Consider the following 27,393-nt stretch of genomic DNA (forward strand, 5'->3'; position numbering starts at 1 on the left):
ATGGGAGATTCGACCTTGATGCCTGAACATTTCACTGGCAAAGACACGACTCATGCTGCGGAATGGCTTGACCGTTTCCTTCATTTTGGAAACTTTAAAAAGTGGACTGACGCACAGAAAGTAGAAGTTTTTCCACTATTTTTGAAGGACTCTGCGTATCTCTGGTACAAAGATCTTATACCATCGCTAGGGGAAGATATCATCATTTTCGATGAGGTAGAGAAATTATTCAGGGACAAGTACATCCACCCAACTGACCGGTGGGCCCTTCTAGAATCTTTCGTGAGTCGTAGGTTATCCCCAACTGAACCTATAGACACGTATTTAGCGGATTTGACCCAAACAGCTAGCCTATTAGGTAAGACTGACATGGACTTGATGGATGCATTTGTTCGGGGACTGGATGACGGTACAAGGCAACACGTGCTAATGAAACAGCCGACGGCTCTGAACGAAGCTGTTTCGTTTGCACGTTTGGCTCGATCCATAATCCCTCAAATTTCAGAAAATACAGGTGTCAAGTTGGCAATTGATACTCTGAGAGACCAGATTGCTACACTCGCGGCAAAGCTCGCACCATCGTCGTCCCAGATTAATACCTTCCAGTCACGACAGAATCGATATTCCCAACCCCCCAGACAGTCCTCTAGGTATACAACTCGGCCGTGGCAGCCTCCCCGACAGCAGTTCCAGCCACTCTCGTATCCGGACGGACCACACCAGCAGAGAAGCCAGCCCCCTCCTCAACGCACACAGTACAACACGGGACGGACCATGGCTCGGGCACGCCCCTGTTACAGATGCGGTGGTGAGTATGATTTTTTCTCACCCTGATAGATGTCCCGCACGTAATGTAAGGTGTCATTATTGTCAGAGAGTAGGACATTGGCAACGTGTTTGTAATGCCCGGTTGCAGTCAGGAGCTCCTCAAAGCAGATAGCAATTAAATTCACGACCACGCAGGCCACCTTGCCACTGTGCTGAGCATGTTTTTGACCCCACTAACTTGCACTCGCGTGAGTCGCCGGTTACTATTTTACCAAGTTACAGTCGTCCTCAATCGCCTGTTTTACAAGTCACTTCAAAAAATGACAACAAGCATAGGATTCATGTTATTTTGGGAGAACAATTAGTTTCTACAATTGTGGATTCAGGCGCTTCTATTAGTATTTTAAGTCGGGAAGTTTTTTATGACTCGGGTCTGTGGAAAGAAATCCCCATTCAAAAGTGTGATGTGACCTCTCTTCAGGGAATAGGTCAAAATATTGTGCCAGTATTAGGACAAGTTTTACTTCCCATCACTATTGGTGATTTGCACATGGAACAACGCTTTCAAATAGTTGCAGAGTTAACGTCACCAATGTTTTTAGGATTAGATTTTCTGATTCAGAAAGATGCTGTCTTAAATTTCCAATCTTGCACTTTGTCGCTTCATAATGGCTCAACAGTTGTTCCCATTTGGGCAAACAATGATATCCCACCCCCAGTATCGGATCCCCATCCACAGATGGTAGAGCAGGAAACCATCCCAGTTCGAGCACTGCAGGCATTCACAATTCCCCCTCAGTCTGAAATCACTTTCCCAGTTTACATGGGTTGCTCCCCGTCTGATCAGGTAGGCACATGTGAACCTAACGGAAACACATCAGGTTTTTGGTGCTCGTTGTCTTGTTTCGGCAAGTTCAGGGAAAAGCGTATACCAAATCATTAACACTAACGATTTTGCTGTGGACATTCCAAAAGGTCATGAAGTTGCGCATTTCACTTTGGTACACTCCGATGAAATTACGCCTCTACAGTCACATTCCCCCTCAGAATCGGAACCCTCCCTCTCTCAGTCAGAAATAGACGCGAGATTAAGTGAGTTGAATATTGATTTTTCTTCATCCCACTTGTCACAGGAGCAACAAGCACAAATAGGTCAGTTGATAGCCAGGTATCGCGACTGTTTTGCCATTAATCTCTCAGAAATTGGGTTAAATGATTCAGTGCAACATGATATTGCTACAGGAGATGCCCCCCCGTTAGGCAACGATTTTACCGTACAAATCCTGCTATGCGTGCAGAGATAGATCGTCAAGTTCAGGAGTTGGTAGACTTAGGCATATGTGAACAAGATCATGATAGCCCCTGGGCTTCTCCAGTTGTTATGGTGCCTAAGAAACAGGCTAAGGGTTCTCCTCCATCATGGCGTCTAGCCATCGACTACAGAGTTGTGAATTCGTGCTCATTGCCGATACTATTCCCAATGCCGAGATTAGAAGATGTTCTTGATGTTTTGGGCACAGCACATGCAAAATATTACACAACCATAGATCTGGCAGCGGGATATTGGCAATTAGCGCTGAATGAAGAAAGTAAACCCAAAAGTGCATTTGTGACAGCTAGTGGTACCTATCACTTCAATCGTATGGCCTTTGGTCTGGCCTCTGCCCCAGCAACATTTAAAAGACTGATCAATGACGTTTTCCGCAATCTAAATTGGCGTAAAACAATGTGCTATTTAGATGATGTTTTGTGCTTTCTCCTCGGATTTTGAGACACATTTAGCAGATTTAGAAGAAGTATTTTTGTGCCTACGCAACGCAAATTTGAAAGCGAAGCCATCAAAATGCCAACATGCTAAACTGTCAGTTGCTTACTTGGGACATATTTTTTCAAATAGTGGAGTCCAAGTAGACCCTGAAAAAACTAGCGTGATAGCTTCGTTTCCGACGCCAACAACGCCAAAAGACGTTAAAAGTTTCCTCGGAATGGTAGGATTTTATCGTTGCTTCATTCAAAGTTTCTCCAAAGTAGCAGCTCCTTTACATTCATTGTTGCAAAAGGATACAAAATTTGTTTGGACGGAAGCACAAGAACAGGCATTTCAAACCCTCAAATCTGCTTTGCTAAAACCACCAATCTTAGCATTCCCAGATTTTGAAAAACCATTTATCCTATACACAGATGCTAGTGATGACGCTCTAGGGTATTTGCTCGGTCAAAAGGATGCCAGTAACAGGGACGTGGTTATAACCTACAGTGGTCGTGCTCTGTCAAAAACAGAGAAAAACTAGAAAGTGTTTTTACTCGTAGAAACATATGTATCCCCCCACTCCCCTAACCCCCATTCATTCGTTTACTTCACGTTAAACCCCATCTCTTCATTCCCACCCTCCATTACCAAATAACAGAGACAAAAATAGAACTCCTAGAAATTTCAAACAACTAATGGGCACCACTTCAGCGTCTAATCAACACCACTAATCCCTCAATCATTTACCCACCTGACAGTGTAGTCATCTAAGTAGCACAGTTTTCTTGTTACTGAAGTATTTGTAGAAAATCCACTTAAAGTACTAATAGAGTTTGGACACAAATATATTAATATCCCCAACATATCAGAAATGATGTAGCAATGTTATATGGCACAAAGGAAAGTCTCTGTGATGTAATTGCCCGTGTATCTGACTCTGCAGGTCTTCTACACAATGACATATGTGATGTCATGGAAACTGTAATAGCAAGGCACCACACCAGCTCTCTGATGTGGAAGATCCTTGACATAAATATGGTCAATAACAGTTTCTTTCCTGGTAGTGGACACTTCAATCAGCTGCGTGAAGGGTTCTTGCAGAAGAGGTTGCGCTTTGTTTGTATTGAGGTCAATGTTGAAATCTCCCAGAAGAACTGTACTGTTAGTCGGAGATAGGTCAAACATTCTGTTCAACTCTTGTCTGAAGTAGGGAATGGGAAGGGTTGGTGGTCTGTACACAGAGAAAACAGAAATTGATGAACACTGCAACTGGATGCCAAGGCATTCCAGTCCTACACATGAAGTGTCAATGACTTTGATGGATGAACATAGCTACTCCACCCTTTCCTCTCGTTTTCAATGAGTCTGGTACACTAGAGGCTGAGTTGTACTGATTTCCCCTGCTACATGTCAGAACATTGTGGGTAGGCAGTGGGTTAGTAAATGACTGATTTGGAAGAAGCCATGTTTCTTGAAGGGCTATGATGTCTGCAGCTGGCAGAAATCTATTTGCTGTGAAATCTTTCAAGTAAGGAAGAAATCCTTCAGTGTTGTGGCCCACAAGCACCAGGGAATTTGCATAATCAGGAATGTTTGGTGGTACTAGGTTATTCCATCTTGGCAAACTTGTAGCAAGCGGCATTTCTGAAATGGCATTTTCTACCCTGCTGTCTGCATAGATTCCACTTGGTTTATAATCGTCCTTAATGAGGAACAAGCCATTGAGTGATGTCACTCTACCTAGCGCAACATAAGCCATCCCTGCTTTAAATATTCTGTCTAATGAAACAACAGCCTTGTCTGTGGTCATTCCCTGCACTTTGTGCACTGTCACCGCCCATGCCAATTTAAGTGGAATTTGGTGACGGGTAACTTTAATTGGCTTGTGCTGAATAGGTTCTTTTTCAGGTTTGATGACCGTGGAACATGGGTCAATTCTTGGTGGAGGTGGATGAGATTTCCTTGCGTTGCGTCCAACTTGGTCATCATCAAACTTGACACACACAGCTGTAGGCAAGCCAAGTGGGCTGTTTCCTGCAATGATGGATGTTACTGTTCCAAGAACACCATTTGAAAGGCCATTTGAGCACAAGAGGACACGTGCACCAATGCAGAGAGTTACACGAGGTGGAAGTTTGGCGTTGTCAGTTTCCATTGGATTTGTTCTTTCGTAGGACTTGTTTCACCACTTCAGTGCTGGGTTAATGTGTATACAAAGTTTGGCGAAAAAATATTAAACGGTTTCTGAGTTATGGTCAGGAAACAAAGCTTACCCCCATTCAGAGCCTATGTTCAACTTATCTCCATGGAAACGAGAAAAAATAAAAATGTCAAAAATCTCTAAATAGCAAAAGGCACCACTTCAGTGCTGGGTTAATGTGTATACAAAGTTTCGCGAAAAAATATTAAACGGTTTCTGAGTTATGGTCAGGAAACAAAGCTTACCCCCATTCAGAGCCTATGTTCAACTTATCTCCATGGAAACGAGAAAAAATAAAAATGTCAAAAATCTCTAAATAGCAAAAGGCACCACTTCATTGCTGGGTTAATGTGTATACAAAGTTTCGCGAAAAAATATTAAACGGTTTCCGAGTTATGGTCCGGATCCGGAAACCAAGCTTACCCCCATTCAGAGTCTATGTTCAAGTTATCTCCATGGAAACGAGAAAAAATAAAAATGTCAAAAATCTCTAAATAGCAAAAGGCACCACTTCAGTGCTGGGTTAATGTGTATACAAAGTTTCGCGAAACAATATTAAACGGTTTCTGAGTTATGGTCAGGAAACAAAGCTTACCCCCATTCAGAGCCTATGTTCAACTTATCTCCATGGAAACGAGAAAAAATAAAAATGTCAAAAATCTCTAAATAGCAAAAGGCACCACTTCAGTGCTGGGTTAATGTGTATACAAAGTTTCGCGAAAAAATATTAAACGGTTTCCGAGTTATGGTCCGGAAACCAAGCTTACCCCATTCAGAGTCTATGTTCAAGTTATCTCCATGGAAACGAGAAAAAATAAAAATGTCAAAAATCTCTAAATAGTAAAAGGCACCACTTCAGTGCTGGGTTAATGTGTATACAAAGTTTCGCGAAAAAATATTAAACGGTTTCTGAGTTATGGTCCGGAAACGGTGGGAACGCCGACGCCGACGCCGACGGGAACCGTGCCAAAAACAATATGTCTCCCTCCATTCAGGGGGAGACATAACTATGGAATTACAGAAAAAGAATGTTTAGCAGTAGTATCAGGTATCAAACATTTCAAGGTATATTTGACACATGCCCCATTTACGGTAGTGACAGATCACAGAGCTTTACAGTATTTGAAAGACAATAAGGACCGCTCAGCCAGACTGAGCCGCTGGTCACTCTTATTGAGTGATTACACGTTCACAGTTCAGTATCGACCAGGCAAAAACTTGGGTAAAGCAGATTTCTTGTCCAGATTGCCTTACCCAGAATGCCCACCAGGGTTAGATGACCCACTTTCAGATGTCCCCTATTTGTTTGCTACTGATACGAACAGTACAAACAATGATATCGCCACGTCCAATGACCATGGCGACCAAATATCGATTGTGCCTGCAACAGATGTAACATCAGAGTTGTATGATGCCTCCACAATTAACGACCCTCTTAGTGTAACGTCCGACCCCCTAGGAGATTACTCCATAGCACAGAGGCAATATGACGACCATAAACTACGGGAGTTGATTGATTGCATTAAGTCTCAAACCTTTTCTACTGATGACAAGGCCACACGTACATTATTGTTACAAAGCCAGGATTTTATCCTTGACAATGACATATTGTACCACTTATATGCGCCGCCCGGCCGGGGCCACAGGAAAGACAGAATCATTCGTCAACTGGTGATACCTCAGTCGTTGGTAAAACATGTTTTACAAGCATACCATGACAGCTTGTTGGCTGGACATGTTGGTATTGACAGGACATTCAATGCTATTAGACAGAAGTACTATTGGCATCACATGCTGGAGGACATAAAGCAGTATATCATGTACTGCCTGTCAAACAAATAAACGTGACTTTCACAAGAGACCTGCCCCATTACAACCATTACCAGTCCCTGGTAAATTGTTTGATCGTGTTCAAGCTGACTTCCTAGGGCTGTTACCACCCACAGGATTGTACCACCAAAGCAGGTCATAGGTATGTTTTTTGTTAACTTGCGCATTTTCCCCATGGAGCGTGGCTATTCCGATTTCCTCGTTGGAGGCTGTGGAAGTAGCCAAGACATTCTACTCAAAATACATTTGTGTTTATGGGATCCCAGAGTGTCATTGACTGATAATGGCACTTCCTTTATCAGCAAAATTTTTACAGCGGTGTGTTCAATATTGGAGATCAAACTATTGAAAACTAGTAGTTATCACCAACAAACTAACGGAGGTTGTGAAAGACTAAATTCGTTTATCGTGCAAACGCTCCGCATGTTTATCAATGATAACCAGGACAATTGGGATGAGCTTCTCCCTAGTGTGATGTTTGCCTATAACACTAGCCCGGCAACGCAGAGTACTGGGTTTTCCCCCTACTTTCTCCTGTTTGGTCAAGAATGCTCAGTACCCGTTGATGTTGAATTACAATCATTTGAACCCCTACCACAAACAATTAAGCAACGGCTTGATGTCATTTTACATCATATAGACGTTACTAGAAAATTGGCGCGTACCAATTTACAAGAGGCTCACAACAAAGCAAAATATTTCTATGACAGGAACACCTCAAATCCCATTTTCCAGCTCGGAGATAAGGTATGGCTTCATTCCACGGCACGTGCTGTTGGGAAATGTAAAAAGCTAGGCCAGATATTCCAAGGACCTTTTTACATTGCGGATGAACTGCCACATTTCACCTATAAGTTACCCCGTTGTAATGATCACAAAGTCCTGAAAGTTCCAGTCCACGCGAACCGGCTTAAACGGTTTGTCAACCCGAAAGATAGACCAACTAACCCAATCCCAGTTGTTGCTACGGACAACCAAACGATTCCGTCTCAATCTGACAACAATCATACGGAGATGACCACCCCGACGCCTCAGACATTAACCCCCAAGCAGGCACAGAATCCCGATTTTGATTTACAGGAGGATGACGTTTTCATAGTAAAACGAATCTTCGCGCATAAAATAGTGAATGGAGAAAAGTACTACAAGATTCACTGGGAAAATTTCACTTTACAGGAAGCTACATGGGAACCCGAATCTAATATCCCTCAAGGATTGATTCGTGATTACATGATCCAGAAGTCATTAAAAAAGAAGCGAAAACGTTAGAATATATCTGACTATATTTGTCGAATAGTGTTTCAGATTAATTGTTATATTTCGTTTCCTTTTTAGTTCAGACACTGCAGACTTCGTGTTGGAGACGGTACCCTCTAATATTGATTTTTGCATATGTTTTCAGGTTTAGAATTACATGATGCTATATGCATGGAGCACGGCTCATATCGATACATGCTATAGATCATTTACTACGGTGTTAAGATGATTCAATTGTCACAAGGTTATAGGAAAATACAAACGTGCATATATGTTGAAAATGTGTATTGTAATTGTCAAATATTGTGTTTTGAATACTCCGAATACTCGGATTATTTACAGAGATGTGTTAAAAATCATGTTCATGGGTTATGGCCGCACATGTATTTCGCGGGCCACGTGAATACAAATGAGTTACAATATAAAGAAATGACGACTACGGGTCGCATGGTTATATACTCCTTCTACGAGATGATTCTGGCTGCACATGTATTTCGCAGGCCACTATAAAGCAAGTTCGCTTTGTGGTTATATACGAGAATACAAATGAGTTACAATATACGTGAAATGACGACTACGGGTCGCAAGGTTATACAATACGGTTACAAATACAATGAAGTGATATACGATGATGAGAATTGAGATACAGTCATGTGACGTGGAATACGAAAACGAGACAATAAATAATGTTGTGATGATATATGTTGATACTGTAAAAGAAGTTCACTATTGTTGGATGTTGCTTACTCGCACGGTTCCCAGTGTGAGATTATATATTACCTACTTGTGACAATTGTTATCATACTTCTAAGATACAGTCAGCGAGCTGAAGATTCGAGACGAATACAGTCAAACAGTTACTAGGTTTCACAAGACATGGAAACCTTTTCTTACAAAACATGAGTGATCTATGATATTTAGTTTGAAGTTAATAAATATGTTTATACACTTATTTCTTTGAATTTTAGAATCCAGAGGCCTCCTCCGACCAGTATGGGTCTTATTCATTGTCATCGCGTTGGTTAGCATCCAGAATCGGGTTAATTCCGTGCATACGCAACTCCGACTTCCATGGGGAGTTGTCTTCGTACATATGTCACGAATCGACATTTCCCAGAATAAGTGGATTCATATCTTTCAATATAAATTGCCTGATTTAGATGGAATGGGCAATAGATCAAGATATCGAGACTTTTGTTCCACATATACTTTGGCCTGTTATACCGTTTCGGCGATGGATGGATATATAGAAAAGGCCGAACGAGAGTTGTTCGCGTATTGGACATATGTCCATAAAGACATTAACCTGTTAATTCCCCATATTAACATTTTTCACAAGGATTCACGCACTAAACGAGCGATACTTCCTTTTATTGGATCAATAAGTCGTTCGCTGTTTGGTACTGCTACAGTCGAGGATGTTGAACGACTGGCGCGGTATGTTAAACAATTGTCGTTGCATGCTGCTAATACTTCTCGTGCTTTTCAAGTCCAAGTTCGTCAGATGTCGTCATTTATAACTAAAACAAATGAACGCATTTACTCAGCTCTCGCGGGTATTGAAACAAACCATAAAGATGTTATACTAGTCACTAAACAAATACAAGATGTGGAGAGATTTATTTTTATCACAATGAAAATCTTGTTAGATCGCCTCACGTTCCTAACTACTATTAGACAAGAAATTGATGAAATGTATTTAGGCATTCAACAGTTAGTTAATCAACGATTGAGTCCATCTTTACTCCCAGTTTCGGAAGTAAAGAGAGCGTTAAAAATGATTCAAAAACGTCTCAATGCAGAATACCCGTTGTTTCACGTTGCACATAAGGATCCAGGTTATTATTATCGGGAACGCACTGTTCACTGTTCACGGAACTCAAATTCAATTTTAATTTCGCTTATTGTTCCTATCCAGACTCATTCTACTCTCCTTGATGTATATCGAATAAATTCTTTTGGCTTACCATTTAATCAATCAAGTACACATGTCACACAGGTTATGAATTTACCAGATTATCTTGCTGTTTCGGAAGCTAAAGATCAGTATATTGAATTTTCGGCTAGGGATTTTCAAACATGTTATGGTGAACACGAAAAACACTGTCCAATTTTTCACAGTCCGAAACCAAAAACATCGCTCACATGCGCACTTGCTTTGTTTACTAAAGACACACAAGAAATTAAATCCTTGTGTGATACAAAATTCCGATTAAATGGGCTACGTTCAATGGCTCTCGAAATTGAACCAGGCACAATTCTTTTAACTGGCATAAAAACCATAATACTAACGTGCAAGGGTCGCATTGAGAAGCGTCCAGCTTGTCAGATTTGTATATTTAAAATTCCTTGTTACTGTGCGTTGAAACTGGATGAATTCGACATAGACATGAGAATTCATAAATGTGAGAAAAAGTCAACTGCTTCAAAATTATACCCACCTAATCTTTTACTTTTATCGGAATTTTTTAATGCATCCATCTTAAAAAACATTGATAGTTTACAGCCCCTTCTGAAAGATTCCGCTTTTAAGATCCCACATTTATTAATTGATGATAAAGTTTTCGATTAAATTCCTAGAAAGGACACAGAATTTCAAGTTGATTTACGCCTTATTTCTCAACGTATGAAAAAGGCACAGGTCATTTCGGATAATTTAATTGATGGTTATTGGATGGATTCCCTCCCACCTTACGCTTTAGATGGGGATTTAACCAACCCATATCACTTAACGGCAAGCATAGCCGCGGGTCATCCCTATTTCTCTTAATAATCGTTCTTTTCTTATGGATTAAAGTTCGACGCTTATTTTTTGCATTGACCTTACTTACAGCAGGCTCCCCAACTGACGGTTTGCCAATTTGGAAAACACATCCAACTACACCCTATCCAAATTATCCCCCTCCTTCATTTATGTCGTTGATTAAATCCACTATTTCCATGGATGTTTTTCTGATCATATCGACAGTATTTCTGGTATTCATTTTGCTTTTTCGAAGAATAAAAAAAGTCAATCGACCGGTTACGTCACTGGTTTTACATTTGACAAATTCCTTTGCTTGTCATGAAATTATGGTCTCACAATTATATCTTTGTCCCCGAGATCTCACGTTAACGGCTGGAAATCCTTTAACAAATTTTCGTATTCAGCGGGTATTTCTTACTTATTATTTACAGTTTGATTGTCACAATTTGCAAATTCAAACCCCGACACAATCTTTATATAAGAATTATGTAAGTTGGCTAATGGCGTTTCGTTTAAAACGATTCCTTCCTTCCACGACAGGTATTTTTATGGTACTTCAACATTGTGGAGTCGCCTTTCCGTTACGTCTTACATAATTCATATATTAATTGCCATCTGCCATGAGAAGATAAAAATTGAATTTCCTTTATCTAGACAGGTTATTCTTGCCCATCATATTACATATTGTAATGGCTTTGTTTTAACCATTTTACGGAACAGTTATTTGTGAGTATAATACACGCTTGTCAGTAGGGTACAGTGAAATATCAGAATATAAAATGGTTACGAATTTGAAATAGTTGATCATATTAGTTATCCCCCTTTACAGATACTGAATTAAAAGGAGAAAAGTTTATTTCTACTTATTACATCTCATTATTGTGACAATATTGAATGAATTACTTTTCTGTAGAGACAAGACCTGTATTTGGAATTTGGTTCTCTCATATGATGGTCATCTGATAGTCACTTGGTGACATTACGTTACATTATTCTACTATTGTGGATCTTCTATATTACTTTCTAGGTACAATTACTATCGGTGTTTCAATGTGTGCTCTCAGCTCATCCCATAATAATTATATATGTTGTTCGTTTTGGTGTTATTAGCTACAAAGCATTTGCTGAATGTTGTTGATTAGAATTTTATGATAGTTAGTCCGACTGTACTGTTCAAGCAGTCCATAAGTTTTGCGATTTATTCGTGCTTATTAATGTCTTTTTATGATTATATTTGTCTCTACGCAAGTGAACCTGTAACGAATAATCCAGAAATTCGATTCCTGCCAGATTGTTCCTCATATGCAGATATGCATTTGCCAGAAGACTATTATTGTGTATATAGTCTTATTTTTTACAGGCAGCAGTCTGAGCTGCAGGTGTCACATCTTTCTATGTATTGATATTTCTATAATTGGTATGGTATTATTCACTTGTTGTTCGTGAATTACCAGTATTTTTAAGTGTTGTAGATGATGTCCGTACCCCATTCTATAGGGCGGAGCGTCAAGCACTTCCCCCGCTGTCGTCTGGTCCACGCCAAATAATTATTCTGGCTCCTGGCTACACGCTTGCTGTCGAGGATGCACGCTGTCCTATCACCTCTGCCGCTAAACACAAAACGCAGGCAACAGAGAGTTATCTATATCTGTCAGCACCCCGACGTCTACATCTACAGGTGCTCACGACGACCGCATACACACTGTAACTCTATCGGCATACAACATCTTTAGAGAGCGACCAGTCAACACTCAAGAAGTGTCAAGAAAAGTCTCGCTTTGCCACCCCAGCCGAGGACCTGACTGTGTGCATAGACCGCGTGTTTTTCAAGGATTCAAGAACGTTGGACAGCGTTCCGCCAGTTGACTTTACGAAACAAGAAAGGAGCCAGTGAATTCGATTGGGACCAGCGACAAATGAACTTTTGTGAATGGTGGTGCCTTATTGTGGTCATGTGCAGTGACATTTGACTTTTATGCATCGCTATTAATTAATTCTACATGGTATTTGAATAATATTTCATGGTGTTTATGCTTTGGGGTTATACGAAATAACACAGGATCATTAACTTATTCTTTACCAGGTAAATACATGTTTTAACTGTAAAAGTATTCGTTGTTTTCGAAATCGTTATAACATTTGAAAATTGATGACAATTTAATATATATAATGATCGATCCTGTTTTACTTCCATATGTTTATTGTGATTGTATTTTATATCTCAGACCGGAACTCATGCTTAGATCTTCCGAGCTGTGGGCAGCTCTTAACCACAGGCGGAGGATGTTATAAGGTTAAAAATGCATCTCAGAAACTAATGATAACAAATAGAACCATTATAGCTGCAATGAGGAGTGGCATTAGATATAGTTTGTGACAGAACTTTTAGTTGGAAAGGAATCAATAGAGAAAAGACATTTCACATTTATCACAAGTGTATTCTGGACATTTCACATTTATCATTGGATTGGTCCCTGGCTATCGTCCATGAGTTAATGAAACAAATGGGGAATTTCAAGGCATAATTCATTTGGAGCTTCGGAGCGAGTCACAAAATCAATAGAGAGATGAGCAATCTGGCACGTAGGCTTTGGTATTTTTCCGATTACGACACACATGAGTTCATGGTCAGATCTAAACTTGTAACGAATCAAATGGAGGTATTGAGACATGTGACAAGGACAGGCCAGGCTCGAACACTATAAAATGATACCCTCAACATTAGGAGAGGAGAGCGCGGTCTGCAATCGATCGAGTCGAATCCCGATCGTTCCAAGTTTCCCCCAGCTAGTGACGAGCCTGGCCAGTCTGATCCTGTCCTGTATTGATAGATGGGCTGAGAGTAAGTAAAACTATGTGAGTATAAACTGGTGTTGCGTTTCTTTATTATGCGTGTGTGAATGCTGATAGAGACAACTTGGAGTAAGGGTCATTAGACCAATTACTCCTTGACGGAGCCGAGCCGTGGTGGACAAGGCGAGGGCAATGTCCTGGCTTAATTGACCACAAGGACCAGGAACGGCAATACATTTAGTAACTGTAGCAGGGTCGCACTGGACGCCCGTTAGCAGTTACGACAATAACCACCCTAGATTTTCTGAGGAAAACGATTTCACTTGGCTTAAAGGGCAAATAGCTGTGCAAATATGAATGGACCACTGAAAATCAGTGATGACACCAGGTGTTCGCGAAAAGAGTAAGTATGGCCTGATCTGAAACACAGTTTACAGTGTTATATTTCCATGAACTCGTTTCTCAATTCTATTCTAACTGTCTCTAAAGGTATTAACACAATCCTATAAATACCTGAAAGTTTCAGTCCCAAGGGTGTTTCCAACTCCCAGTGACAATCACCACGAGTGAGTGAGTGAGTATGGTTTTACGCCGCTTTTAGCAATATACCAGAAATATCAGGGCGGGGGACACCAGAAATGGACAATCACCACGAAACACATAATCGGTCAAATAGTGTATCCATGAGATACACATGTTTTTCAATGATAAAACACTGGATCTTATTTATTTAAATTTGTTCTACATGTATAAATAAAAAACGTCATAAATTGTTACACGAATCCCCATGCTAAATTCCAAGGCATTCTCAACGAAACACATGGTCTTCCATCATATAGGATACTCCTTGTTCATGTTGAACTCTCCTCGCTTGTTCACTTAATTAATGTGTTCGGTGTACTCCACTTAAAACCCGACCTCACCTGGCGAGTCGCCATTCACCAGCGCGATGCCAACCCGTGAAAATCCGGGGTGGAATAGGTCTTCAGCAACCAATGCTTGCCGTAAAAGGCGACTGTGCTTGTCGTAAAAGGCGACTAACAGGTTGGTTGGTCAGGCTCGCTGAAATGGTTGATGCATGTCATCGATCCCAATAGCGTGGATCGATGCTCATTATATCACTGGATTGTCTGGTCCAGACTGGATTCTTTACAGACCGCCGTCATATAGCTGGAATATTGCTGAGTGTGGCGTTTAACAACAAAACAACAACAACCGACCCTGGCGTGATATTGCTCAAATATTGCCAAAAGCGCGTAAAACCATACACACACTACGGAGTGCTTAGACAAACATTACGGTACTAATTCTAAACCTCCCGATCCATTCAGTCGCCTTTTAGGACAAGCATAGATTACTGGTGACCTATTTTAAACTCGGGTTATGAAGATGCTATTCATGATAACTATGGGTCTTATCCTACCCGGTATCGGGTCATGTACATCGTGACACTACATCAAATAGTAGTGTTAGTTTAGCTGTCGACCGCACGATAAGCTTTCTCAGTTATTCAACGATGGCGTCGGGAACAGGTAGGGGTAGAGTAAAATAGAGCACAGGGCCGAAAAAGAGTGACTGGCGTTACGACTTGTTATTACGACTTCTTGACATTACAGTTACTGTAGCATATAGCTGGAATATTGCTGACTGCGACGTTAAACAACCAAACAATTATTAAATATGGCCATGCCTGATACTTGGACAATGTACATTCATAGGTTAATGGCTTTGTTGGCATACAATGTGCAGACTTACACTGTCTTCACATGGTCAAGTATGTTCTACTATGTACTATGTACTTCTCACCTAAATACTTAATATACTAATTCCTACCCTACTGGATAGGATTTTGCAACCATGTGTGTTTAAAGAAAGGAATATATTATGTCCCATCCAACTGCGGTCAGGGTCTAGTTGCATGGCCGTCAAGAAGTGTGTCGGCCTAAGAAAGATACAAGCATATATAAGTCTCAATAAGACCTGTGTTTTGTGCTCTATGTTGAATCATCTGATCCTAATGTTTTACAGGGATAAATATGAATATGCAAACAGAATGAAAGAACGTTTATCAAAATACCATACAAATATGAAATACATATTATTCCGCGTACTTAGTGCATATCAGTTCCTAAAATTATATAACAATAATTGGCCACATGATATTATAATATGACTGCCTTCGGGTGCACTCGGCTTATTCCGTTTACTACATAATGCCTTGGGAAGACATGGAGTGGTTGTGATAGTATGATATCCATGTAACGCCAGTTACCGCTGCATAACGTACAAAATGACGGCCGATATTTAGAAAGATTTTTTAATTGTTAACAGAAACTACATTGATTGATAGTTCATAGCCTCACATAGAAGCAACTGTGTAATAGTGTATTGTGGCCTTTACATGATGCCATGGAGGCATATCCACACATAAATTAATCAGTTGAGCAAATTGTTTCGCTGTCAAAAATAAGGTGACCTTTGGAAAATGGACAAACTTGTAGGCGACCTTGGTCCTTGAAGGCTTGTGACGTTAAGCTGGGCCCCGTCTCTAATATCACAATATACGCAAGTTGACGACGCGCATAGGGAGCCGGGAACCAGCTTACTGTGACGTCCGCCACGTCCGCAACACCAGAAATGATAGAGAACCCACGAGACGGTGATGACCGACCCGCGAAAGACTGAACGTTATATTGCTAGTTAAGAAGCCATTTCCCAGGAGAGACTCAGTACAGTCCATTGTAACAGGCGCTTTGGCAGAGAAGAATGTATCAGCACGTTGGGCATCTGATAACACAAAACGCAGCAGGCAAAACATAACTCGTGAAAATTTAGATGTTTGAAGTTAATCCATAACAGAAAAATTCAAGGCCCCTATGGTTTTCAGTACACTGAACGTCCTAATGTTATCCGGCTTATGGTTACTAGTATTACTTTTTGCTTTGTATTTGTACCAGCTCTCTTGCAGTAGATATGGGTAACGTTCTGATGATACGTGTAATCACCGTGTGAGAGTATATCTTCCTGTATTGTTTAGACCTCTACCACGCCCCGACTGTCTGCTGCCCGTCTGTCAATGACCTCCAGCAACTTTCTGATGACCTCCGGCTGAAATGTTCCTCTGAAGAACTGGAGGCAATTTGTGGTAAGTTGACTTGAGGGACGGGTTGCCAAGTTGTCTGAAGCGCCGCAACTCGCTGTGCAGCCGCGATTCGCTGTGCAGAGTTGCGACTCTGAGAAGTGCCAGAAGTTGGGTATTGGGTTCGATTCCCGTTTCTCCCTGATTTTGTTTTTCTGACACCATACCCGTTCTCGGTGTGTGGGGGGTAGGGGAGTCACCAAAGTGGTAAATGTCTTAAATCTCCAGAGCTGATCTGCTGGCATGTGGTGATATAACTGAAATACTGTTTAAAACGACGTTAAAACAAATTCACTTGTTCGTGCTGATCCAGTTCGACATCGTTCGGTCAAACATTTAACTCGAGCATTAACATCATCTCAATATATGGGATTCACTCCACATGTACTGATGGTTCTGTTAACAAACGTTAAAGACGTTTCACTGTACGTTACCACAGCATTGCAGATAATTGGGACTAGACTTCTACTTTGGATGAGTGAGTGAGTGAGTGAGTTGGGTTTAACGCCGCTTTTAACACTATTCCAGTTATATCACGGCGTGTCAGCTTAATGTGGGAGGAAAGCTCGAAGTGATGCAGGTCTCAGACATTTACAACTTCGGTGAAACCCACGAGCACGGGTATGGTGCTGACAAAACTAGAAACATAATTTGTGCGAACCGGGATTCGAACCCACAATCATAGGTTTCTGGCGCGCCCTAGGGACGCAACAGCGAATCGCGGCGCTTTAGACGACTGGGCCACCCGTGCCCCCTACTTTGGATGAGTTTTGGAGAAGGTACCTTCATAAAGTGAGTGTCAAACAGTGTATGAGCTTGGACCTTGGAATGACGTTCATACAATGTGTAGCTCTCACTCTATGAAGTTACGTACTTCAAAACTAACACAAAGTGACATTCAATTCTTATCCCTATTGTGTACCTCGAAGGGTGAATGCACAATTTCATGTTAACCCTGACAGTCAAACAACAACCAGCGATCATCAATTGATGATACATGTAAGTAAGTCACTAAAACCGACAGTCATACATTTACTTCATGGACAGGACAAAATCAACTTGACGGTGGAGATTTCCAAAGTTGGCAATACACATGTGGTGGTTAAGTACTGGCGAATCACTCAAAGGCGATAATAAAGATGTAGCGAAAAGACACTGAAGTAAATTACATAAATTGCTGTACACTTGTTTTTTACTGCAAATCTAGCAACAGCTAGTGAGATTTCGTTGTTTTCAGTGGCATAGGTCGTCGTTGGATATTCGATCACATGCATGCTGTCAAATACTTTGACTTTTTCCAATGTATGTAAAAACGCTGAGTTCCAGTTTAAAATGTCCAAATGAACAGAAACAGCGATTCTGTATTTATTCGAGGTGGAGAAGTCCCAACGGTTTCCTCAGGCGTGTAGAAATGGTCCGTCAATGTTTACGTAATTTCAAGAATAGTCTGGTGAAATGCATATGAATGTCAAAATTTGTTGTCATTATGCTATGAACCTTGCATCAAAGTTTCGCAGTCATATGTCTGGCTTCTCGTCCAGTGAGAATGCCCTATATCGGCTTACCTTCACATTAGAAAATTATTCAAACAATGTTTAATGCCATTATCTTTCACGTATTATGAATGGTAGATAGTTTTAGTATCTCGAAACAATCGTCTATTTCATCTGTGTAAAAGGTTTGTCCGTGAAATATTTAATTATTGTCAACAAATCGACTAATCTCAGTTATTACTTGTGGCTGTTAAAGTCGCTACTTTTGAGTTTTGTTTGTTGTTTAACGCTGCACTCAAGAATCTTCCAGTCTTATAACGGCGGTCTGTATACAATCGAGTGTGTACCAGACAATTCCGTGACTGTCATCATGTGCATCGATCTTGGCAATTGGGATACGACATGCATGAAACAAACTAGCGAGCCTGACCACCCGATCCCGTTTGTCGCCTCTTACGACAGGCATGGGGTGCTGAAAACTAATTCTTACCCGCATCTTCACAGAGTCGCTACGTTTGAATGACAATAATTATTACCTTTACCATTGAAGATCAGTTCAAAGGTACTGCTGGCGGTTTTACCCGGTTATGGCAACTCCAGGAACCTTCACTTCCGGTAAAATATCCTCGAACTCCGGGTTACAAGCCGGTTCCAGCTGACAACCCGTACAATGCCTGGTAAGTTGCTGACGTCAGCGAAAATCAAACCAATGCTAGACAATCCTTCAACACACATGATGGGTTTCTCTTTGAACTGACAAAGCTGACGATTCATTAGATCATCATTACCACATTGACATACCGATATTTCCTCCTTTTCATTGCTGCCACAACACTTCCGACAATTGAACCAGTTGGTGATTCTGGGTCAAAATAGAACCCCAGTTTCGTGAAAACGATTTGGGAAATCGGCTTCTGTGTATTTTGCTTATGCTTTTGGCTATCAGATTGCCTGTTATAGGTAGGTTATTTGCAGGCCACTGTGATATAGCTGGAACATTGTTAAACAGTGTGTACCCAATCACTCATTGTAAGGAGTAAATATAAAACGTCAACGCAAGAGCGTCTCGATTATCACTGAAAATAAGAGATGATACAAAGGCATTACCCAAGTTATTACTTATTAAAGCAACTGGATTGGATATGGATCGCATCAGTTTAACGGACAGTTCTATTCCAGTTACAATCAAATATACGGTAAATACCTTTGACTTGGTACCCAAAGAGGATTGCTGATTTATTTTATGTATAAATCAAAATGGCCAACCACCTGACACTAGGTTTAAAATCTTTGGAACTGGAACAACATCGAGCTTATCACTGTTGTAGAGCCCGTGAAGTTCCGGGGTAGAATAGGTCTTCAGCAACCCATGATTGCCGTAAAAGGCGACTATGTTTGTCGAAACAGGCGACTAACGGGGTCGGATAGTCAGGCTCACTGACTTGGTTGATGCATGTCATTGTATCACATTTACGTGGATCGATGTCAATGATGTCAATCCCTGGATTGTCTGCACCAGACTCGATTATTTACAGACCGCCGTCATATAGCTGGAATATTGCTGAGTGCGGCGTAAAACAACAAACAAACAAACTGTTGTAGAATGCACAGACTACTGAGTAGAGGTTTCTGTTAAACTTTCTACGATTATAATTATTTCCAGGTATCGGCGATGTGACATCAAAGGCGCCGACAAAGGCAAGTTGGCAGGTAAAACAGTGGGCATCAAAGACTGCATTGCAGTGGCCGGTGTTCCGATGGGCGTTGGTACAGCTCTGATGGAAGGTTACACGCCAGAGTTCGATGCGACTTTGGTAACAAGGATCCTAGATGCAGGTTATACCAGACGTTTTCAAGAAACATTTTAACACAAACACAATCGGTTGACCATATACCAACTAGAAGCTGTGTTCATACATTAAATACATTGAATAACCAGTAATAGTTAAATAAAGTCTCAACCCATTGCATGATGTTCACAGCATATACAACACAAGTGAGCAGTAACGTACACAGTTCAGTAACGTACGATGCATTTCAGTAAGATAAAAAACGAGGTCAACTTATCTAGACCCTACAGACACATGTAAACCGATCCCACCATTTTTTATAATGGACATACGTATAATGTGTGTACCGTGCTCGACAGAAAATTCCAAAACATACAGCATGTGAATATAAAATTTAATATAAAATGTCACAGACATAGTGCATGTGAACGATGAATCGTGATCTTGTATGTGGTGACATTCATGTGGGAATTTTAAAGGGAACAGTTTTGAATTGTCAACTCTCTTTTTTTGGACCATCCATCAATAGCCACTTGCATATTCATGTTCACGTCTTGCCCTTCTTCAATTTTATTTCGTTAAGTTTAATGACTGTATGTTTAGCTTCAACGTCATGAAAGCGATTCCAAATATCGATATGAAACAATTCCTAACAGGAGGTCACATTATTGGCAAGACGTCAGTGGAGAACCTGTGCAAAAGCGGAAGTAGCTTTACATGCGCGAGTGGCCCTGTGAAGAACCCGTATGATGAAACCCGGACCACAGGTGGATCAAGCGGTGGCAGCGCCGCACTGGTCAGTACAGTCGAAACCCAGTCTGCAATAAAACTATATACGAAGTACATACACTTGTGTGATGTCACATATGTCCATAATATTATGGTTGCTGAATATACCCTCTATATACACTCTTCAAAAAAGAAACTCACAGGTCGATTTTTAGTAAATTTATTGTACCTAATAAAGTCGATATATTTTAGTTAATATCATAGATACAAATATGAAATTTTCGAGCTCGATAGTTAAATTTTGTCGTTTTTCAAGGCATTGAAAACTGTTCATTGTCATGTCACATAAGGCCACAAGGTGGCGCTGAACTCAGTATCTCGGGAGCAATCACGGCTCTGCATCTCCTCGGCACTGACTGGATAAGTGTTCGAATTATGTTCTGCGGATTTCTGCGCCATTCCGCTTGTAACGCGTTGTCGACCGAATTTGTTGAATTCACGTACACATTGGGGGGTAAAACGCTCATTTCGACGACGATAAACACGTTGTCTTCCATCTCGCCGGTGAAGAAGAAATCGTGATTCGTCGCTAGACCACACTCGTCTCGTTTCCAAGGCTGTAAGGTATGGCACCAACACAAGCGGCGCTGTCAATGGATCTATTGCAAAACAGGGACAATAACTGGTCTTCTAGGTCGGATTCCAGCCTCGCGAAGATGCTTCCTGGACCAGGGAAGCGTCCTGCAGTCTCCATAGCTGTTGCATTGCGATGACGTAGGTTGAACAGTCGATTGTAGCGATCCTGTGCAGGGGTGGTAACTCTTGGTCCGCCGGTTCTCGGACGGTCTGTAGTGGAATTGAACTGTGTGCATCGGTCACAAAGGCGGCAAATGGTGCTGTGGTGGACGTTGAAGTGGCGTGCAACAGAAGACTGCGATTCCCCTCTTTGGATACGTCATATGGTGATGTTCCGATCGGCAGCACTGAGTCGGCATTTTCGAACTTGAAAAATGTTGACAATTGAACGACAAATTATTGGCTTATATTTGCCTTTTAAAGCGACTACCACGAGTTACGAATGCCATAACTTGCACGTGTATTTTGCTTTACTGTTTTCCTCCATGACATTTTTGAACAAGTGTGAAAACAATGCCGTTTAAGACATTGCAAATCGACAATGGCTGCGTTTTGACGCACCGTTTGTCGAATATCAGGCCGCTAACATTTTCCAATCATATATATCCAATTTATATACCGGATTTTTTTCTGTAGTCAGGTTCAATGAACTCTATACTACCTGTGCGTTTCTTTTTTTGAAGAGTGTATTGTTATTTGGTATATATAAACCGTTTCTTATCTACGTGATGTATATATCTTTTGTAACTGAGAATTCCTTTGAACGCTGTGCTCATTTTATGACAGGTATCTATGGGTCTTGTGGATCTCGCCGTCGGTGGAGACCAAGGAGGCTCAATCAGGATTCCAGCCGGCTGGTGTGGCATTGTGGGCATGAAGCCGACACATGGACTGGTTCCTTACACTGGGGCCATGTCTATAGACACGACACTGGACCACCTGGGACCAATGACAAGAACCGTGGAAGACAATGCCTTACTACTGGAGGTAGACGGTGTTCCTTTTGAAACATGGACATGTTCCATGAACGAAGCATTACGCTGAAATGTTTACTCCCCAATTAGAGAAATGTATATATTGTAGGCAATGTATTGATTTCAATTTTGAAGGCATGTAACAAACGAGTGGTTTTGAAGTTAGAGTGAAAAGAAATTGCGTGTGGTGTGTCTCCATGAAAACCATCTTTTGTAGGAGAGTTGTTGCTTTAATTAGCCTGAAAGCTGCACATGTCTCAAAGCCCACATGCTTTCTGTAGGTAATAGCTGGATACGATGGAGGCAGAGATCCCAGACAGCCGGTCGGCCTCAAAGTCCCTCACTATAGCAAACAGGTGCGTGTGTAGTCAGCCTCAACGTCCCTTAGCATACGAAACAGGTATATGTGAAGTCGTTCGATCTCAAAGTCCCTCACTATAGCAAACAGACGCGTGTGTAGTCGTTCGATCTCAACGTCCCTCACAATAGCGAGCAGGGGCGTGTCTAGTCGGTTAGACAAGCATTTTACTGAAAAAGTGAACGTGTAACATTAACAGCAGCATCTCTGTTAATCATCATTTATCGTCATCCGTCCCCGTTCAGAAATTACTAATATATCTAATTCTGACTCAAATCAGACAAAAATGTCAGTTGAAAACAAACTAGTTTATTCTTTATACAAAGTGATTGCACATTTTATATATGCTGCAAGATATGTCAAACTCATTCAATATGAAATCCAAATATCGCAAGTATTTTAATCATTAGATTGCATGTAAGGATCGCTACATAACACGTCACTCACTCATTCCCTTCAGATCAATGTGAATATCTCCGGCAAGAAGATCGGCGTGTTGAAGGAAGGGTTTGACGTGTGTACGGAGCCTGACGTGGTGGAGATAGTGAGGAGAGAAGTGGATAGACTGAAGGAAGCAGGGGCAGAGGTGGAGGAAGTATCACTGCCCATACATCTGGATGGTAGGGTAACCATTTCTGCTATCGGGATGTGTGAACGAATAAGACTGAAACTAGTTCATACGTCTGTTTCATTCATCTATACAAACCAGAGACTGAAAGCTGGGCACAAATCCATGAAACAGAACAACCCGATCCGAGAACATTTTTTAAGATAATGAATTCCACCAGAAATGCAATTATTGGAACCTTGATAATCATTCTTATCAGTCTCATGAATGAACAACATTCAGATCAATATACATCAGCAACCTTGATAAACAATTGATTAAATATCCCTGAGGAATGCAGTAGCGCAATGATTCCTGATCCTATATTACGTCATGCTAGACTTATGCCATAGTGAGTGAGTTGGGTTTAACGCCGCTTTTAACATTATTCCAGTTATATCACGGCGTGTCAGCTTAATGTGGGAGGAAAGCCCGAAGTGATGCAGGACGTTTATCACTTCGGTGAAACCCACGAGCACAGGTATGGTGCTGACAAACCTAGAAACATAAACTGGGCAAACCAGGATTCGAACCCACAATCAAAGGTTTCTGGCGTGCCCAAGGGACGCAACTCTGCAAAGCGAATCGCGGCGCCTTAGACGACTGGGCCACCCATGCCCCCAGACTTATGCCATAAGCTGAAAAAGTGACTTATTATGACAAAAACGTTGACACTGACATTCATTACAATTCTTTCTTATTCCAGGACCTGCTATCTGGAACGCTATTTGTCTCCAAGGCACCTACAATTGCATGGTGAAAGGCAATGGTAAAGTTCAGGCGTTTAATAGACTTCGGATTTCTTTTCTATTAGAAGAGGAATATTTCAGGGCGATTCTTTTAATCCTTTGCTTTTCTGTTTGTCTCTTTAATCCTTGACCTCCTCAGCACAGATCTCCAAACACCTTACTAACCTCCTTAACATGGGGGACCTTGAACTTCTTGCCAAAGAAGAATCCACACTAAAACAACAGATTCTCCTTGTCGAGTTTATTTCTGATGATATTGGCATGTCCTTTAAGCTTGACAAATGCAACACTCTTCATCTGAAACGTGGAAGGTAGAAGAGAGAATAGCTCCGAGATTATCTTGTTCACAGGTTGCTGTCATGATATGGCGTAATACTCCATTCATTCACTTGTTCATAGGGACTGGCTATTTTTGGAAAGGCTTGTACCCCATGTCGATGCTGCAGGCTGCATGTCGGGGTGTTGCTGCTCGGCCCTATGATATGTCTATTGTCATGAAAGCAACATCTCTGACCTCGGAGTATCTCAACAGGAACTATCAGAATATATTCTATGCCAAGGGACAGAACCTCAACATGTTGCTGACTTCAGAGTACGACCGTGTTCTGGAAAAGTATGACGTCATCGTGATGCCGACCTTGCCATATAAGGCATCGAAACTTCCAAAAGTTGACGCCACTTATACAGGTACGGGGTATATTGCTTCATGGAATTATGAAAGTAAGGCACATCGAATAGCCGCAGAACCTCTCGGCAAAACATAGACGACTTGTGTGATCAGGTGTACATGTGGAGTACTTAAGAGTGAGTGAGTTGGGTTTAACGCCGCTTTTAACAGTATTCCAGTCATATCACGGCGTGTCAGCTTAATAAGCGAGGAAAGCCCGAAGTGATGCAGGTCTCAGACGTTAACCACTTCGGTGAAACCCACGAGCACGGGTATGGTGCTGACAAACCTAGAAACATAATCGGGGCGAACCGGGATTCGAACCCACAATCATCGATTTCTGGCGTGCCCAAGGCACGCAGCTCTGTACAGCGAATCGCGGTGCCTTAGACGACTGGGCCACCTGTGCCCCCAGAGTACTTAAGAGTGCTTATAAATAATTATACATTAAAAGGACATTTCCTTAACCAATTACATAAGTTGTATGAGGAGTATTCATTTTAACCACTTAGGTTACATGAACATTGTACTTGTACGAGCGTGGTTAAAAAACTCAGGGGGCGGTGGGGTATCCTAGTGGTTAAAGCGTTCGCTCGTCACGCAGAAGACCCGGGTTCGATTCCTCACATGGGTACAATGTGTGAAGCCCGTTTCTGGTGTCCCCCGCCATGATATTGATGGAATATTGCTAAATGCGGCGTAAAGCCATAATCATCCACTCACTGAAATGTTCTTAGCCTAACGATGAGTTGATGGATCATTGATCGTTAATCAGCATTTGCATTTTGCTTGTCAGATAGTTCTTTCTTCAAGGTTAGGAAGAGGTGGAAATCTGACTTTGCCAAATCTGGTGGATGATGTTCAGAGTCACAGTTATGCTTTGCAAGCCATGAGCACAGGTGCATTCTCCTGATGGACCAGCACACCTTTAGTCAGTTTTCGATGACGTTTAACCTTGATATTCCGGGTGATCAGGCTCGATGACTTGGTTGATGCATGTCATCGTATCCCAACTGTGTAGATCGATGCTCATGCGATCAATCATTGGATTGTTTGCAGACGGCCGTTATATAGATGGAATATTGCTGAGTGCGGCGTTAAACATGAAACAAACAAACCAATTGCGTGGATCGATGCTCATGATGTCAATCAATGAATTGTCAGGTCAAGGCTTCATGATTTACAGACCGCCGTCATAGCGCTGGAATATTGCTGAGTGCGGCGTTAAACAACAAACAAACAATCATTATCTTTTGTCTTTTTTTCGAATCAAAATGTCAAAAAGTGATAAAATAATTTCATTATCTGTTGTGGGGATCAGCGAATACATCATTCAAATTTTACAGAAAATGAAACATTTAACGACTTCGCAAGTGGTGCAACTTATACAATTATGGATTTTCAGAGTTACTCAAGGTTAGTCATTCCATGAACCTGAACACCTCGCCATTTGATTGTACCGGGCATCCTGCTCTCTCCATCAACGCAGGCTTCAGCGATGGACTTCCGGTTGGGATGATGATTGTTGGCCGCCATTTTGACGAAACCACAGTCTACCAAGTGGCGAGAGCCTACGAAGAGATCCGAGACAAGTAAAACTTATTCTGATCTTAAAAGCAGGACACATGACTAATTAAAATCAATTAACATACTCGACATTATCGGAAACAGAACCTGAAGAAACGTTTATTTCTAAATTATATGTTTTAAATATATAGGGTAAGTTTCTGAGCAGTGTCCGTCGGGATCACTTGCGGGTATATTTGCAAATAAAATGTAAAACAAAAAGGTTTACAAATAAACTTAGCGTCACCCTTATCGGCCATCGAGTCGGAAGTGACCATCGAACCTTTTACTGGGATAATAGATCACAGTTAAATTTAGTCATTTCTTGTTTCAGATCTGGACTGATCACTGAGGGCAACTTGAACGACGTCGTGTAACTAAGACATAACCAATGCCTATCGCCGAGTAAATGAAGTCGCACACAGAAGAGTTAACCAAAACAAACTTTCAGTTTGTAGATATGTGTTCAAACGTTCGTTGAAGAACATTGCTACCTCATTCCATTAGTTAATCTGTATCCAAATAATACCCGAAGACAAATTTCAATTGGAACTATGTTGCCTGTTGTCTCTGTCCGACTGACTTATCGCAGATCTTGTGACGTAATATGTTAATGCGCACATTCCAGGAAAACGCCTGTAGACCGTTTGTGACAGATGAAAATACAATGTTAACTTGTAATACAGGTTTCAAGACAAATTTCAGTTGGAACTATGTTGCCTGTTGTCTCTGTCCGATGACTTATCGCAGATCTTGTGACGTAATATGTTAATGCGCACATTCCAGGAAAACGCCTGTAGACCGTTTGTGAGAGATAAGAGTACAATGTAATACAGGTTTCGGGATGGTAAATGTCCTGTATTAGTAAGGAACACTGGCAAAATACAATGTTTACTTGTAATACAGGTTTCGGGATGGTAAATGTCCTGTGTTAGGAATAAACACTGGCCAAATACAATGTTTTCTTGTAATGCAGGTTTCGGGATGGAAAATGTCCTGTGTTAGGAATAAACACTGGCCAAATACAATGTTTATTTTTTAATGCAGGTTTCGCAATGGTAAATGCCCATTTTGATAAAACTCAGCGACAGTACTGGCAAAAAGGATGATAATGGGTACAAAGGATCAGTTGGTCCTGGATGCGGGACATACGGTAATCTGCGAACCTTCTTTCTTATTAGGCATGATCTCATTCGAACTTATGACATCAGTTTGTTTGTTGTTTAACGCCTCACAATTCCAGCTAAATAATCGAGTCTGGACCAGACAACCCCGTGATTCAACCAAGTCAACGAGCCTGACCACCCGTTGCACTTAGTCGCCTTTTACGACAAGCATCGT

The 27,393-nt window shown here is 41.3% G+C and overlaps 2 protein-coding genes across 2 annotated transcripts; both read left to right on the plus strand.

Moving 5' to 3' along the window:
* LOC125380964 lies at positions 1-16,503 on the plus strand. Its single transcript, XM_048396752.1, has 3 exons — positions 1-808; positions 8,774-9,673; positions 16,382-16,503. The coding sequence occupies exons 1-3, from the start codon at positions 1-3 to the stop codon at positions 16,501-16,503; spliced, it is 1,830 nt and encodes a 609-aa protein (XP_048252709.1).
* Positions 14,862-26,959, plus strand: LOC124122319 (amidase-like). The gene is made up of 12 exons (XM_046485352.2): positions 14,862-14,876; positions 16,382-16,489; positions 18,527-18,653; positions 19,640-19,812; positions 20,423-20,562; positions 21,918-22,118; positions 22,387-22,461; positions 22,924-23,083; positions 23,777-23,839; positions 24,219-24,506; positions 25,892-26,078; positions 26,387-26,959. Exons 4-12 carry the CDS (start codon positions 19,734-19,736, stop codon positions 26,427-26,429), a joined length of 1,236 nt encoding a protein of 411 aa, XP_046341308.1. The 5' UTR covers positions 14,862-14,876; positions 16,382-16,489; positions 18,527-18,653; positions 19,640-19,733; the 3' UTR covers positions 26,430-26,959.
* Positions 26,960-27,393: the final 434 nt, after the last annotated feature.

Source organism: Haliotis rufescens, unplaced genomic scaffold (assembly GCF_023055435.1).
Source record: "Haliotis rufescens isolate VD_foot unplaced genomic scaffold, xgHalRufe1.0.p SCAF_16, whole genome shotgun sequence".
NCBI lineage: Eukaryota > Metazoa > Mollusca > Gastropoda > Lepetellida > Haliotidae > Haliotis > Haliotis rufescens.